Source organism: Dermacentor silvarum, chromosome 8 (assembly GCF_013339745.2).
Source record: "Dermacentor silvarum isolate Dsil-2018 chromosome 8, BIME_Dsil_1.4, whole genome shotgun sequence".
Lineage (NCBI taxonomy): Eukaryota > Metazoa > Arthropoda > Arachnida > Ixodida > Ixodidae > Dermacentor > Dermacentor silvarum.
The window spans coordinates 137,986,793-138,001,169 of NC_051161.1; the positions used below are offsets into that span (position 1 = coordinate 137,986,793).

At 47.0% G+C, this 14,377-nt stretch overlaps 1 protein-coding gene across 2 annotated transcripts in view; it reads left to right on the plus strand.

The window, feature by feature from the left end:
* The window catches only part of LOC119461723 (sphingomyelin phosphodiesterase), a 125,074-nt gene extending 113,267 nt beyond the window's left edge, over window positions 1–11,807 (plus strand). For both annotated transcript variants that reach the window (XM_049672038.1, XM_037723093.2), the window contains exons 9-12: window positions 5,054–5,224; window positions 5,758–5,965; window positions 6,409–6,593; window positions 10,305–11,807. In XM_049672038.1, coding sequence (XP_049527995.1) covers window positions 5,054–5,224; window positions 5,758–5,965; window positions 6,409–6,593; window positions 10,305–10,437 — 697 coding nt within the window. In that variant the 3' untranslated portion in view covers window positions 10,438–11,807. The remainder of the gene's footprint in view (window positions 1–5,053; window positions 5,225–5,757; window positions 5,966–6,408; window positions 6,594–10,304) is intronic.
* Window positions 11,808–14,377: the final 2,570 nt, after the last annotated feature.

The following is a 14,377-nucleotide window of genomic DNA, read 5'->3' on the forward strand; positions in this document are numbered from 1 at the left end:
GTTGTGTGCCATTGCATATATAACCTCTACAACTGGCTCACACACTGTCTTTTACTATTTACAATGAACTTCCTACAATGTCCGAAAAATTATCCCTCCTTACGGCATGTCTAATTAAACTTAAAAACTTCCTGAATTGTGCAATTTCACGGGATAGACTGAAGACCTACGAAATCTCCCTCAATACTACTTAAGAACAATTAAGACAAGACAGACACCGACATCATTCAGTACGTGCACGCACTAGCAACGTTCTTGGTGAGTCTCCGACAGCGGAAGCATTTTTTTTTTTACGATTAAGCTGAGAGGAGGCTTCACGGAATCTAACCATCACACTATGTTATTTGTGTACGTAAACCTATTTTAGCCGTTGCACATGAGGATTATTACATGGGTTCGATGTGTAGCTGTGACAACATTGATGTGCATTAAGCAAGTCCAAAGGCACGACTGGAATATTATAATAATTCACAGCGCATAATAGAAACTTAGTACACAAACCTGCCCAAGTTGTCGAATTGGCAAAAGAAATTGTCCTACAGTTGATTTTGTGTTGTCTACATAATATTGGTCACGGTAATACTTGGGATATTCGCCACACTGTTTTCGGATGTGAACAAATGAAATGGAAGGACAAAGACAAGTTTAGAGTTACACACGGGGTTTGTTTTAAAAGTCACTGGCAAGATGGGGCTATGGCCCCCCACAACATGGAAAATGCTCTACTACAACTCAGCGACAGCGCCAACCGAAGACCAAACAATATACTGACGAGTCCTATGACTTATTAAGAGCTTCCTCGCGCGCCTGAACTGTTCTGGCGTGCTTCAAGCTCTTGTGGTTACGGAACAATACGTAAACTTTGTTTCACTGTTCCTCGACGGTAATGAGGAGATGGGCCGCAATGGACGAGACGGTCCCGTTAAAGGACGAGGTGAGGGCGAGCCGAGACCTTGGCAGCGCCCGTCATGAGCTGCTTTCAGTGGTAGGCTTCACACATAGTTGCGCCGCCACTTCAGTCGCCACGGCATGGCTACAGCATTCGGATGACAGGCTCGGGCGAGCCCCCAAGCTGCACTCATCCTCCGGCTGGTCCAAACTACGAAGGCCTGGGAAGCAGGAACATCGGGTGGATCGGGACAGGTGTCCTGGGGCCGTATTCTGTAACGCTTCGGTTTTCGAAGAACTTAGTTTGCGTGCAGCGATTGGTCGCCACCTGGGTGACGCCATCGCTTCAGGGCCGAACGCATTTTTTGATGACGTCACGCACACGTCAATCACGCGGAAACAGAATTTGTCGTCTGCTACGAAGCGAAGCCGGGTGCGCTGCTTCCGAAGCGCGGTGTGCCGTGTGGAGAGCTTGTGCGTGCCGTGTGCACGGGCGGCATCGCGGCACTCGGAACAAAATGGCGGCCTGTGCGGTGACTTTGGCGCCTGTTCTCGCGCTATTAGCGAGCCTCCGTCAGAGACAGCGACGACCTCGACATCGAAAGACGCCTTTAAGATGACAGACTAGTAATTCAGGCGACAATTCAGACTCTCAAAAGAGACAGTGTACCGCCTATGCGAGGAACTTCTGGGAGCCGCGGAACGCCAAGTTAGCGTAGCACGTCCCACCAAGCGGCATAAATGGGTCAACCGACGTAAACAAAATTCGCTGTCACTCACCGCCAGTACAAGTTACACAGGTTTCATAATGAAAAATATAAGTCTCATCAATACCATCAACAAATTATTTTTGATTTACCAAGTGTTCGTAATTTGCTATATTTGTACTCGGTTTGTGACGTTCACTTCCATATAAAAACCTGCGCGCCGATTGGCCTCTGTCCTTCCACTCGTTCTCCGTACGTCCACGGGCCGCCCCAATGTGACGCCACCGCCAAACCGAATTCTTCGAAAACCGAAGCGTTACAGAATACGGCCGCTGGTTGCAGGTACCGTGCGTCTGGGCCGCGGCCAGTGGCCGTGGCCCTGGCCAGAAAAAGAAAAAGAAAAACATCGTCGAAGAACAGGGAGACACTCGTTTACGTTTCGTTCCGTAACCACAAGAGCTTAAAGCAGGCCAGAAGGGTCCAGGCAAGTGCGGGCGCTCTTAGGGATCCATAGGACTCGTTGGTATGCTATCTGCGTCTTCCGAACCAGTCTGTTTGGTCAGAGCCCACTGACGTTCACCTCAAAGCCAGTGTTTTCCCGTCCGCCCCGGTGTTCGTTGGTGCGCGCGCCACCTGACCTCGGCTCGCCCTTCTGGAGCGCTCGTTCGTCTTCCTTTTATTGCGATAGAAATTATATGGACACTCCAAGCGCATTCCTGCCATCGCCGTTGTCGTCGCTGTCACCGTGATGTTCCGTATAAAGTCCAAACACGATTACATCGTCGCTGTGCGCGGCACGCTGTATGTGCGAGTGAAAGCTTCCGAGGGTCAGCTGGCGACAGCGGCTCAATCTCGCGCCCGCGAGGTAGAAAGGCGGGGCGGAAGTGCGCCATCTTCTGTCACGCGGGAGGCACGGAGACGGGGAGGTGAGGGAAGGGGGGAGAGGGACGTTATACTTCAGCGGTGGCTGCTGCTGACGTCGCGGCCTCGCGGGTGCCGTACCTTGACAGCCATCTGCGACGTGCAGAGAGTGCACTCTCGAGCGGGCCTCATCTTGAAAGCGATCTGCGATGTGGATAAAGTACGTCCAGTGCCGGTAGCTTCGCATGCGCTGTGCTTTCGACGTTTAGTTCGCGTTGAAGCGAGAGACAGCACGAAGTTCAATTCGCTCGCTGCTGCTGCCCCGCTTCCTGACTGCAGCGTTTTGACAGCGAGCTTTCGCGGTCATCGAGCGAGATGTGTTCATATTTTCTTGTGCGTGCATGACCCCGTGCTTGTTAATTTAGGTAGTCAGCGCATGTTTAGAAGTTTAACGGCCCATAATACGAATATCCTTACTTCGTATAGATGTCTACTAATTTGCTATCGCAATCGATACTTCACCATACGGGTGAAACTGCGACTTTTTCACTCGCCGCATTGTTGCAGCAAGACCGGGAAATTTGCATTGCAATGTATGTGCCACAGTGAGTTCATTACACGCAATCACAGCAGTCACCAATACCACAGCAAATTTATCGAATTTTAACAGTTCCAAGAAAGACGCCAAGACAGGTGCGTTTTTATACAGTGTAAATTGCGAATGTCAGACAATTAGGGGGCCGATTTCTAACATGAAAGTATTTTATGGCAGGCTCCGTTGATAAAATTCGCCGATGTACGTACATCACGCAATCATCATCACGCTCATTTCCTGGCATCCATGTGACATGAAGCTAATTTGCACTTTTGTGGGGCGGTAACAGTGAGATGCTCGGAGAGCGCCACCATATGGTGTTGCCGGGCGCGCATGCTCTTGGCGGAACACCTCGATGGCTGGTCGGGACGATGGGCGGCATGCACTTTCTTGTTTGGATACACGCGCCTTGTGCAAACTTTTCGTTTTCCAGTCCAGTATTCTTCATGAACAGTCACATTTAACGAGGCCCTCATCACTGAACTCGAGCAGCGCCGTGTCCTGTTCGATGTGCGCAATCGCAACCGTAAATAATTCACCGACGATTCCGATGGTCCCTAATGCGAAACTTGAGCGCTGCTCTATACGTGTTTTTATTTCGCGATATATTAGCTAGCGCGGACAATCTCTCCTGCGGAATTTCGCCAACGGAGCGAAGTGTGGCGCGACTCTCGCTAATAGGGGGATCGCGAGAGGCAGCGCGTGGGTGACGCGTTGTTGCGATTCACAGCAGCCGCCGCAGAAAGACCTCCGTTCATGAAGTGCTTTGTTTCCATATGCAGTATTGTCGGACGCGCTCGCCGCATGCCATCGGCGAACAGGCGACGGCGCGCTACTCCGGAGCCATCTCGTAGTGGTCGAGGCCCATCTTGCGCGGCACTACGCTTCTTTTCTCCCGCTTTCGCCATACCCTCCACCTCCGCTTTCCACCTCACGCTCTCTTCACTATCGCCGTCTTTCATCCCCCGCTACGCTCCGCGTTCGCTCTTTCATCCTTCGCTGGGCTCGTTCACTCGGTTACGAGGGACGCCGACTCTCGCCGCAGTAACGGGCGCCTATGAGCTGCGCTCTAAAACAACCCGAAGCGTGATCAGGGATGAAGACGCACATCGAGGCCGCGTCGCGTTTGCATTTCCTTCGTGCCGCGTGTGGGTGCTGTCTCGACGGCAGCTGCGCGGTATAGCCTGGCAGGCGTCGTATTTTCACTCGCAAAACATGCGCCATGCTGTAACCACTGAGGTAACGACGGACTCACCGCGACGTCTGATAAATCTATGACGCCTGGTATATGCTCCTGAGTGCTGTTTACTCTGCGCAGCATCACAGGCCTGCCATGCTTGCTATTGCGGTGATCGATTCGGTCTTCGATCAATAATGTAAATTTTAAAGGGCTGTGTACATTTATGGACCCGAACTTGTAAACGTGCAATGAAGCTGCCACTGCTTCTTTGAATACGTGTTTCACTTTCCTGTTATGACTGAATCCTCTGAAAGATGGATGGACAAGTTTTCCCCAGGCACAGTAAACGTACATTTTAAAGCTTTTCGGTTTTTCTTTTAATCTTTATAACAGGATGCAACAAGGGACAGTGCGCGAAAGGCCATTTTGCCTCTACTGCGACGTGCGTAGTTAAACCTAGTTGCTTATTTTAAATAGTCCTGCAAAAACATCGGTTCGTTCAACTTATGGTAACTACGCAGATAGGCTCGGTGACTCGTTGCCTCCTTTATATAACGTACCCTATTATAGCCTGCTTCGCAATGATGCTAGTGTATGTCTAATGGCTCTTGTACAACAAGTGTTGTCCCGAGGTTTACTTAAAAGGTTAGCTTCGGTGCCAAATTAGAGGCGAGAAGGGCACGCGCAGAAGGCATGTGGAAGCATCCTAAGTTGAAACAGACCACTGTCAATCAAGGCGGCATGCTGTTCATTACGTTGTAGTCGTAAATAATTTTGTGTCAGAGTATCCTAAGTAGTTTTATTCACGTTTGACGCATACAGGTGGCTCGTGTACAATTCCACGGACCCGAATGGCCAGCTGCAGTGGTTATCCAGAGAGCTCCAGCGTGCCGAAGCTTCTGGAGAGAAGGTTTACATCATAGGACATGTGGCGCCTGTAAAGGTTGAGTGCATTCCTGTCTGGGCAGACAACTTTCGACGCATCGTGAACCGGTGAGATTGCTGCGCGAGACAGATACATCGAATGCTGGGAGATTTGACTTGGGCGCCCACGACGCATATTACGAATAGTCCCTTGGAGTTAGGCCGGCACTGAGGTTATTTCACGCCAATAGGTCTGATCTCTACTGCTATGCCCCAAGCTTTCTACACGATTTCTTGAAGAGTTTCGGAGGAAGACTGACGATGTAGCTGCAACCTGAAATCGCGGTCGTGCGTCGACATAGTTATCATTTATATTGTAATATGATTAATACGTAATTCACGCAACAACATTTCAGCCAGCTCCTCAGGTCAATGAACACTTACCAAAATGCTTGTGCCGATAACAAGGCCATGTATTAACGTGTCACTTTTAAAGGGCTTTCTCTCAATGAAGTTTCACGATGAAACTGTGACCAAGCATACATTTTCTGTACCTTCTTTAAGAAAATTCTACCGGGTGGCCCAACTTTTTTTCTATATCATAAAGCACTGTATTTTGCACTTATAATGCTTATTGGTCTCTGCATTGGACATATATGCAGGTACAAGTCAACCATCGTGGCTCAATTCTACGGTCATACGCACATGGATCAGTTCTACCTTTTCTACGAAGACAAAGACGCCAAAGGAGCGATGCAGCCAACAAATGTCGCGTACGTGGCGCCAAGTGTGACCACCTTTGTCTTCAGCAACCCCGCTTACCGAGTCTATGCCGTGGATGGTGGGCGACACCGCAGAAACGCGCCTTGGGTATTCGTCTTTCTTTCATTTTTTTTGTAAGGAGAGTTTTAAATTTTCGCTGTTCATCTTCCCCCGAAGCGAGAAAAGCTAAGTAACGTGTTTGCTGCTAGTGCGGAAACATACGTATTTTTTTCGAAGAATACCTTCAAACCGTTTCGGGGTGTTTTCCATTCGGGAGGAGGAACGGGGTGTAAGATTGAGCACATTCAAGAACATGCCTTTGTGGCCGCAGCTTGTCTGGATATTTATATCCAACTTTAGGTCACTATAACAACGGTAATGACTAGATAAAGGATTGCTTTACTGTTTGTAATAAATGTACAGTAGGCGGCGCCGGTATAGCTGCCTACTGAATTCTGATAAGTTGGTCATTTAGAACAGACACAATATGTGTCTTTCAGACAAATGTCAGCTAATGGAAATCTGATTAAACACATATGCGACTATTCCAGACAATTGTGGACCACGAGACGTTCGTTATGGACCTGGACGAGTCAAACAAGATGGACCAGCCCAAATGGCAAGTCGCGTACACCGCGAAGCAACACTACGGTCTTCGCTCATTGTCCGCACAGAACTGGCACAGTCTGGTGGAACAGTTCCGAACAAATGAAACATTGTTTCAGGAATACCATAGGTGAGAATGGCTGCGAAGGAAAATGCACTTCATTGTAGTAATGTGCGTTTGTTGTGGTTCTATAAACGCGTTTGCTTAAAAAGGCGTCCCAGTTATACTAAATCGCCACTGGGCAGTGTGTGATGTGAACATTTAACAGCCGCTTTCCTCTCCAAAATTCCCGGTGAACATTACAGTGTGAGCAGGTGGTCGACATGACTACAACTCCTTAATAATGCGTATTCAATACCTGCCAACTCTCGCGATTGACCGACACGGCCGTAATTATCCCCTAAAACTACCCCAACCACACCGCGAAAAAACAACAAAAACAAACAAGGAAACCCACATCATGCAGCACAGTTACATCGTAATTGCAGTTATGCGCTAAATAGCTAGCCGAAGTCGGATTTAGATCCTAGTCATTTGTTTAGGCACTGTAGGCTTAACTGAGCTTGCTTCAGTTGGAGACATACGTAGAGAAATGCGTTTGAAGGAAATATCTAGTAAGTGTTCCATAATCGGTTAGTTCTCGCCAGCTTCGCCTCAGTGCAGCGTTGTTATGCGATGAAGCATATTAGGAGCGCAAAGGGGCTAATTCCATGGGACATATTGCGTGTTCCTTAATTATGCGCCCACGCACTCGCCTTCTCCGGCCAGATTACGAGCGCCGAGACGTCTAATAACTGTACTGGCTGCCGTTTACAGCTGTTCCTGTCGTCGCTGTGGCAGCGTTTAAAAAAAGGGTGTAACGATCCCTTCCCCCCTTTCCCGTCACGCGGTGTATCTCCCGAATTTAGATGTCCTCAGGTTGGCAGGTAGGATATTCGCTATCCATCGGTAGGATGCGCAGCTTCCGTCAGAAGAGACAGCCTTAAAGGCGCTGCCCTTTCTAAACTTCAGAGGTCTGTATATTGGAAGAGAGCGCCGTACTTCAATATTTCTTGTACCACTACAAAATTCTTGGATCACTACTGGCCATTGCATGTCCAATCCGGAACCCAGAAGCAAAATGGCGCCTTCCACGTCGAATCCGTTGGAATGCCGACCACAGGACGTTCATAGATTAAAACTTCTGACAGGAGGGTTGTATTTCAGAGATATGTATAAAGCTAGTTTTAGACAGTAAACGCTGTTTCAATTACTTCAATTATACCGCACTGCGCAAGCGATGACGTCAAGAATTCGCATTTTCTAATACATTGAATTCTGGTGAACCCATGAAATAACTACTGACATTAATGCGAATGACATGAGGTTTGTCCGCATGGCCCCACGCAAATGGGAATACAATAGAAATCAATAGGAAAGTAATGCTATTATTCACGCCCGTGCGAAACGGGTGTAACTTAGCAAAACACTGGAGAACACTGAAGCTTCACCTTTAAGAGTAGAACGCGATAGCATTATCGGGACCCGTTCGCATTGCATCGTTCGCATACGGCAAGTAGGCTTCATTCACTCCAACACTGAACGTGATAAAGCCAGATTGCAAAGACCAAGCTTACACCTATCCCCTTAAAGTCCGATTCACTTTTAAACTGAAATGCATTGCTACAAAGACGTCTTTCCAGGGGCAATATAAGTGGTCTTATATTAAAATGTTAAGGCCCTAGCACATTTTTAAAAATTATTTTATCAATTGTTTGCTATTGCCCCGACGCGCACAGGTCTGGTAGAAATGCTGGAAAAGGGGTTTGTGTTTGAGTTTCCTCGTAGCAGAATTAGGTTTTCTCGTACATTCAAATTACAATCCGACGCCGATTGATAAACAATCCGACGGCGAATCCGACGCAGAATGGTAAAGTCGTACTTTACCATTATTCTGACGGATTTCACTGTGAGAAATTAAACAGTTGCTCACCAAAACCTTGCACCACATGGACAATTTTTTTTTCTGGTGTGATGCCTGTAGGCAACACTCATCAGTAAAGGGCTAACATGAACGTGGTGTGCCCCGTGTTCAGGTACTCTCGGTAGCTTTTTGACTGACCGAAAAGAAAAGCATTTGCTTACTTTTGCGAACGAGCACAGCAAAGGGCGAAAGTACGAACGCGGAGCGCAGCAGGAGAGAAAGGCAGCGATAGCGAAGACAGTGCATGGAGGAAAGCGGAGGAGGAGGGTGTGACGAAAGCGTGAAAAGATAAGCCTAGTGCCGCTCCAGACGGGCTCTGCGGCGACGATGGCTATGAGATGGCGCCAGAGTAGCGCGCGTCAGACATATTTATTTATTTATTTATTTATTTATTTATTTATTTATTTATTTATTTATTTATTTATTATTCATTTCAGTATACCATAATGATCCTCTATTGGGGAGGGTATTATATGGAAATAATGCGCTGCATGAGCGGAGGTCTGTCTGCAGCGGCTGCTATGAATCGCGCTTACGCGTCATCCACGCGCTGGCCTCTCATGACTTCCCGATTAGCTGAGGCAATCGCGCCATACTTCGCTCCATTTGCACCGTGCCGCACGAGAGAGCTTGTCCGTGCCAGCCAATTAATATATCGCGAAGTGAAAACACGCATAGAGCTGCGCTCAAATTTCTCGTTTGGGAGTATCGTAATAGTCGGTGAATATTTAACTGTGTTTTTAACCATCTAAATTCTGTGCTTTCATATTCCCTGTTTGCTTGGAAAGATGAGCCGTTGACAGCGATGCGTTGTCAAAAAAGTATCACCAGGCTTAGGCGTAAATATTCTTCCCGTTACCGTACACACATATTTCTTAGAGTAAAGCTCGCCACAACTTATCTCCGAAACATAAAACCGAATATAAAGAGGACGTGTTTTCAGAATGTGGAGATTGTATAGAAGAAAACGATGGAAGCACTGAGAGACATTACTTTGCAGGATTTACCAAAAAGTTTTGAATAAGTCGTTAGACAAGTCCAGTGCATTTCACGGGAGAGCATTGTGAAGGTGATTGATGTTTTGGAGTGCATGTGGGTTAAAAAATATGCGAAATAAAAACAAATGATTCACGTTTCATTAGTGTTTCCCCCTCTTAGAGGAGAGGTCGCTGTTTGCAGACATGTACTAATTGTTACATGCACAGAAGCACCCAAGTCTTTGTGCATGGAGGGCTTCTTTGCTGTAGCTGAGTGACTGTAGATTTGTACGCGTCCTGCGGATGTACATTTGGTTGTTACCAGCGGTGCGTTGAGCCCCTTGCATGGTCATTTTCTGGTCCCCTTTATTAGGAAGATAAAACTTAACAAAAAGTTACTGCCAAATTCGTAAACTATATCGACTTCTATTTGAATACGTATTTTCTCCTACGCTTTCCATGTAATCGAATGGTCTTTTTTGGAAAACTCGCACATGTAGCAGACAAGTAATCGTTTCCCAGTCTGAGATTATATATGTCAAAACGGGTGCCGAGAATACCGCGTTGCAGTAGCAAAAGGGGCTTTCTTTATATTGACCAGAGTTGCACGTCGGGCTCGTTGGTATATGCATGACGGAGGCGAAAGACGTAGTGCACCCGCAAAAGGACAACAGAAGGACACAGACTAGACGCACAGTTCGGCGCTATTTGGCGCCAAATGTGTGCGCAGTCTGTGTCCTTCTTATGTCTTGCTTTGGATGCGCTACGCCTTTCGCCTTCGTCATATTATTTTTATATCCTACGGCTTTTAACAATTGTTTTATGGGTTCGGTTAAAGAGTGTACGCAATTCCTAATAATAGAATGAGAGATTACATCTGCTGTTCTTGGTTTCTTTCAGGTTCATGCACAAGCTGATGGAGCCGCACTCATGCGATAAGGAATGCAAGGCGCGAGAGATATGCTACATACAAGCCGCCACGACGACTGGCGTCAGAGAATGCATGATAAGCATGGGGTTTAGCCCCGCTTGACCCCATCGGTGACATTATCCGCTGGTGGATACTTGCAAGAAACGGTGTTACGGCCAGAAAACCACAACGCACGGACGAAACCATCTAGTACCCACCTCCCATCATGAGACGCGTACATCATCACACTCAAGAGTTCACAATATATATACAAGTAGTGCGATGTGTCGCATTGGCTTACATTACCATATTTGTGTACTTTTTTGTTTAGATTTGCGGAAGTCTTTTCAAAACAGCATATTTGCCTATACAAGTAATCTCGTGTGGCATCTTGTACTTTCTGCTGTGACGCCACTGTTTGTTACAGTAATTATAGGTCCGTATAAGAGGAGTAGCTGTATAATTATTTATTCGCTGAACTGACAGTGTTCGATGCGACTGGAATGAACTCAAGTATTTTCAACCAGCTAACCTGTACAAACGTTCTGTCTTTTGTTCTCCAAATCATCCATGTGAATAAAACACCACATCGCAACGCTTCCGGGCGACAAATCCAGATGACACAATGTGTATTGACAATTTCTTTTACGACTATAACTTAATTGTTGCATGTTGCTTGCTTCAGTCTATGCCTGTATACTTGACGAATAAGGAAATATTTATTGAGTGTTAAGAATATAGAAGCACTATATTAGTGCAGAAGACAGCGAGCCCTGCGGTAATGTGATGTCAACAAGCAAATCGCAGTCATCATACCTGCTGGCAATTTGTTCTGTTGCCGTGAACATTTATGTCGAAAGACCTGCGTATGGAAGAAAATACACCGAGCAGGCTCCAAGAGTTTCACCGCAGTCTAGACAGCTACAACATGGACTTCCCTAAGGCTGCTCGGAAAAGTGGAACCAGTGCAGCAGTGGTTATGCATACATCACTTCTAAGCCTCGTCACAGGTGATGCCATTCTAACTTCCAAGGACGTGATGTGCCTGTGTTGAGATGTGGCTATCTGTAAAGCTAGCTGACCCTGCTGTGCTAGATTTGCACTTTGGTCGCAATGATTAGCAGTTTACAAATGGCTGCGTCGACAATAAAAATGCTAGTGCTCTCAAATGCAAAATCTCTGCTATGGACACTTGTCGCGAGACGAAAGTGACTTACAGAGTGCAACACCTGCGAGCTGTATGCGTTGCTAATCACCCCAATATATAAAGTTAGCTTGAAGTTTGTTAAGCGGTATAATAAAACAACATGTTGCAAGAGTCCAAGCTTGTCGGGAAGCTAGTAAAATGAAGCGCACAAAAAACAGTAACACTGTGCATAGGCATGTGACACAAAGTGCATCAGAAGGGAAGGATTTACACAGTTAGGAGACAGTGTTAGAATAGCGTTTGTTCCCGTGCGTACGTCAAACGCAAGCACCTTTGCGGGACATTACGGTGGGCGTCCGTTCAAAGCACTTCAACGTACGCGAAAGCAAACAAAGAAAACGTTAAACGACAGGGCACCATCGGGTACCTCTTGCCGAACGCATCCATGCAAAACAATCCATTAGCAATCATCCTGTTGTTGGAATGTGGAATCGTCTCGTTAGTCCTACGGACGCCGTCCAGCGGGCCAGGGCTATTGCCGAGGATCTCGAGAGATTTTTCTCCGGCGATGGACCCCTGGCAGCCTAGCCCCGGGCACCAACAGCCATATCCGTTGGACATATAAAGTTTATTCCTATCCTACGGACGCCGGAATGGCCGCATTGTCTCAGACATTGGACGTGCTATTCGCTCATAACCAGCATTTCAGGGGAGTTTAGATGAAGCGAAAGCTAGTTTCAGTATTTACTGGCAATGAACGAGAGTGTGAACGTAACTATCACGAGAGTTCATGCGGAAGCGGCAGCCAAGGGTACCACCATGCCCCACAATGCTATTTTTAGGGCGCTTTTGCTGTACTAGCACGCGCAAATATTACTAAGGCTAAACTCGCCAAACAACTTACGTTACCATAGCGTATGTAAACCGCAAAAACCCAGTAACGTTCGGAGCCTGAGCAGTGAAGACAATGCTTTTCCCTACGGACGTAATGCTTTTACGTTTGGTTGCAAACGCTATTATTAAACTGTCTAATAAGACACAATCAGAATTTACCGCATAGTAAACTTCAAGGTGTACACGCAAAAATTCATTCTACTCCGAAAAATAGAGTTGGCGCTCCATGATGCGCTACGCATTTATTCATAGACTAGTGATAGCTTAATGACTTAATGCAAAATTAATATATCACTAAAGTTACAGGAGAATAATAACCAAAGAATAATAGAAAGTCTGTGCGGCGCAATCCGGCAATACCACTTATAAGTAAACTATTCCTAAATACAACTGGTACACCAATATACTTTTATATCGTGCGGGTGTAATGCTTTTTAATTTGCGCTTTAGGACATACAGACCTATTGTTCTATGAAAATCTTGTGTGATTGTAATCATCACTCGTATATAAAGCATGCAGCAGATTTGAAGCTCTTTATTAAATATATTATAAATACCGAACGTGAGCTCTATTCTTTTTGCGACACGCAACTTGTGGGGGATATAGTTAGAAATTGATCCATTCCAAATGGATGTGATCTTGATGAAGCATATGTGATAAATCTAAGCGTTAGGTTCTGTAAGTGTTGTCGACGCTTGATATGTGTTTCGTAGTTTCCCCATGAATAAAGACATTATTGGAGACGAGTGCGAATGATTTCACGGCAAATTGATATGAGAATGTACTAAACATGTTGTGTTGGTCTTCTGTGGTTTTTTAATATAATTTGTTCCTTCCTTAACGCGTCGGGATTACCGAGGTTCTAGTGACTGCTCTATGGAATGATAAATCAGTAGCGGCCGGCACGTGATGACGCTGTGCATATAGGGGTGGCAGGCGGGGCACATGATTTTCAGCTCATCTTGAAGCAAGAATCGCTAAGGATTCATAAGTTAACCCCAAGAAAAATCAGCAGGTGGGTAGTTTCGGGTCACCAAGGCAAGCGAGCGCGTGTGAGGCGTGCGCCCCACCGCACTCAAGGTAAACGGGCTTGCGCTCGGTGACGATTGCCGATGGCGCAGACAATTTGTTCATATTTGTTAACTTGGCCTTATATGCCGCTTTTTGCGTGCCGGTTTGTAATCTTCATTAGCTAAATAGCGTTTTAACAACTCAAATGGCTCCCAATGCTGCCTGGTCTGATTATGAGGGCTACCTCGGGCCATACAGAGAAGCCAAGTCCTTTCACCTCCAGGTGCTGCTTCGGCCACACCTGGCGGTGTGGCCAAAGCAGCACCCTTGAGGGAAGGGGCATGTTCGTCAGCAATGAATAAAATCAACAACCTCCTCAAACACCTGCTAGACGACACCAACACCAACACCCGCACCAATCAGCGCCATTCTCTCGCGAAGATACTCTATCAGGCCAAAGGGACCGCACCAAAGGAAGACGTCTTCAAGAGCCTCGTGCAGAAATATCTTTCGCTTCCCACGGACCCGTCGATTCCTCACCCCGAATACACCGGTACCGACAACACCCACTTAGACGCCGACTTTTCCGTCGAAGAGGTGCTCCGAGCTCTCCACGAGCTCAATGGACGCTCCACCCCTATCCCCGATGGCATCGCCAACAAGCTCCTACGCAACTTGGATGAGCCCTTCGTCACTTACATCACTGATACTATCAACGAAAGGTGGAAGAAGGGCGAGCTAACCAACGCCTGGAAACTCGCCCACACGATCCTTATTCCCAAACCGGGAAAAGCGCCTAGCTTAGATCACCTCCGGCCCATCTCGCTCACATCGTGCGTGGGCAAGGTGGCGGAGCACATCGTCCTCAACAGGGTCGGTCGCTATCTCGAGGACCACAACTACTTCCCGCACCACATGATCGGCTTCCGACCTGGGCTAACTACTCAAGATGCCATGTTACTCTCAAAACATCAGTTTCTCAACGGAGGAAACACTCGGGATATCCGTGC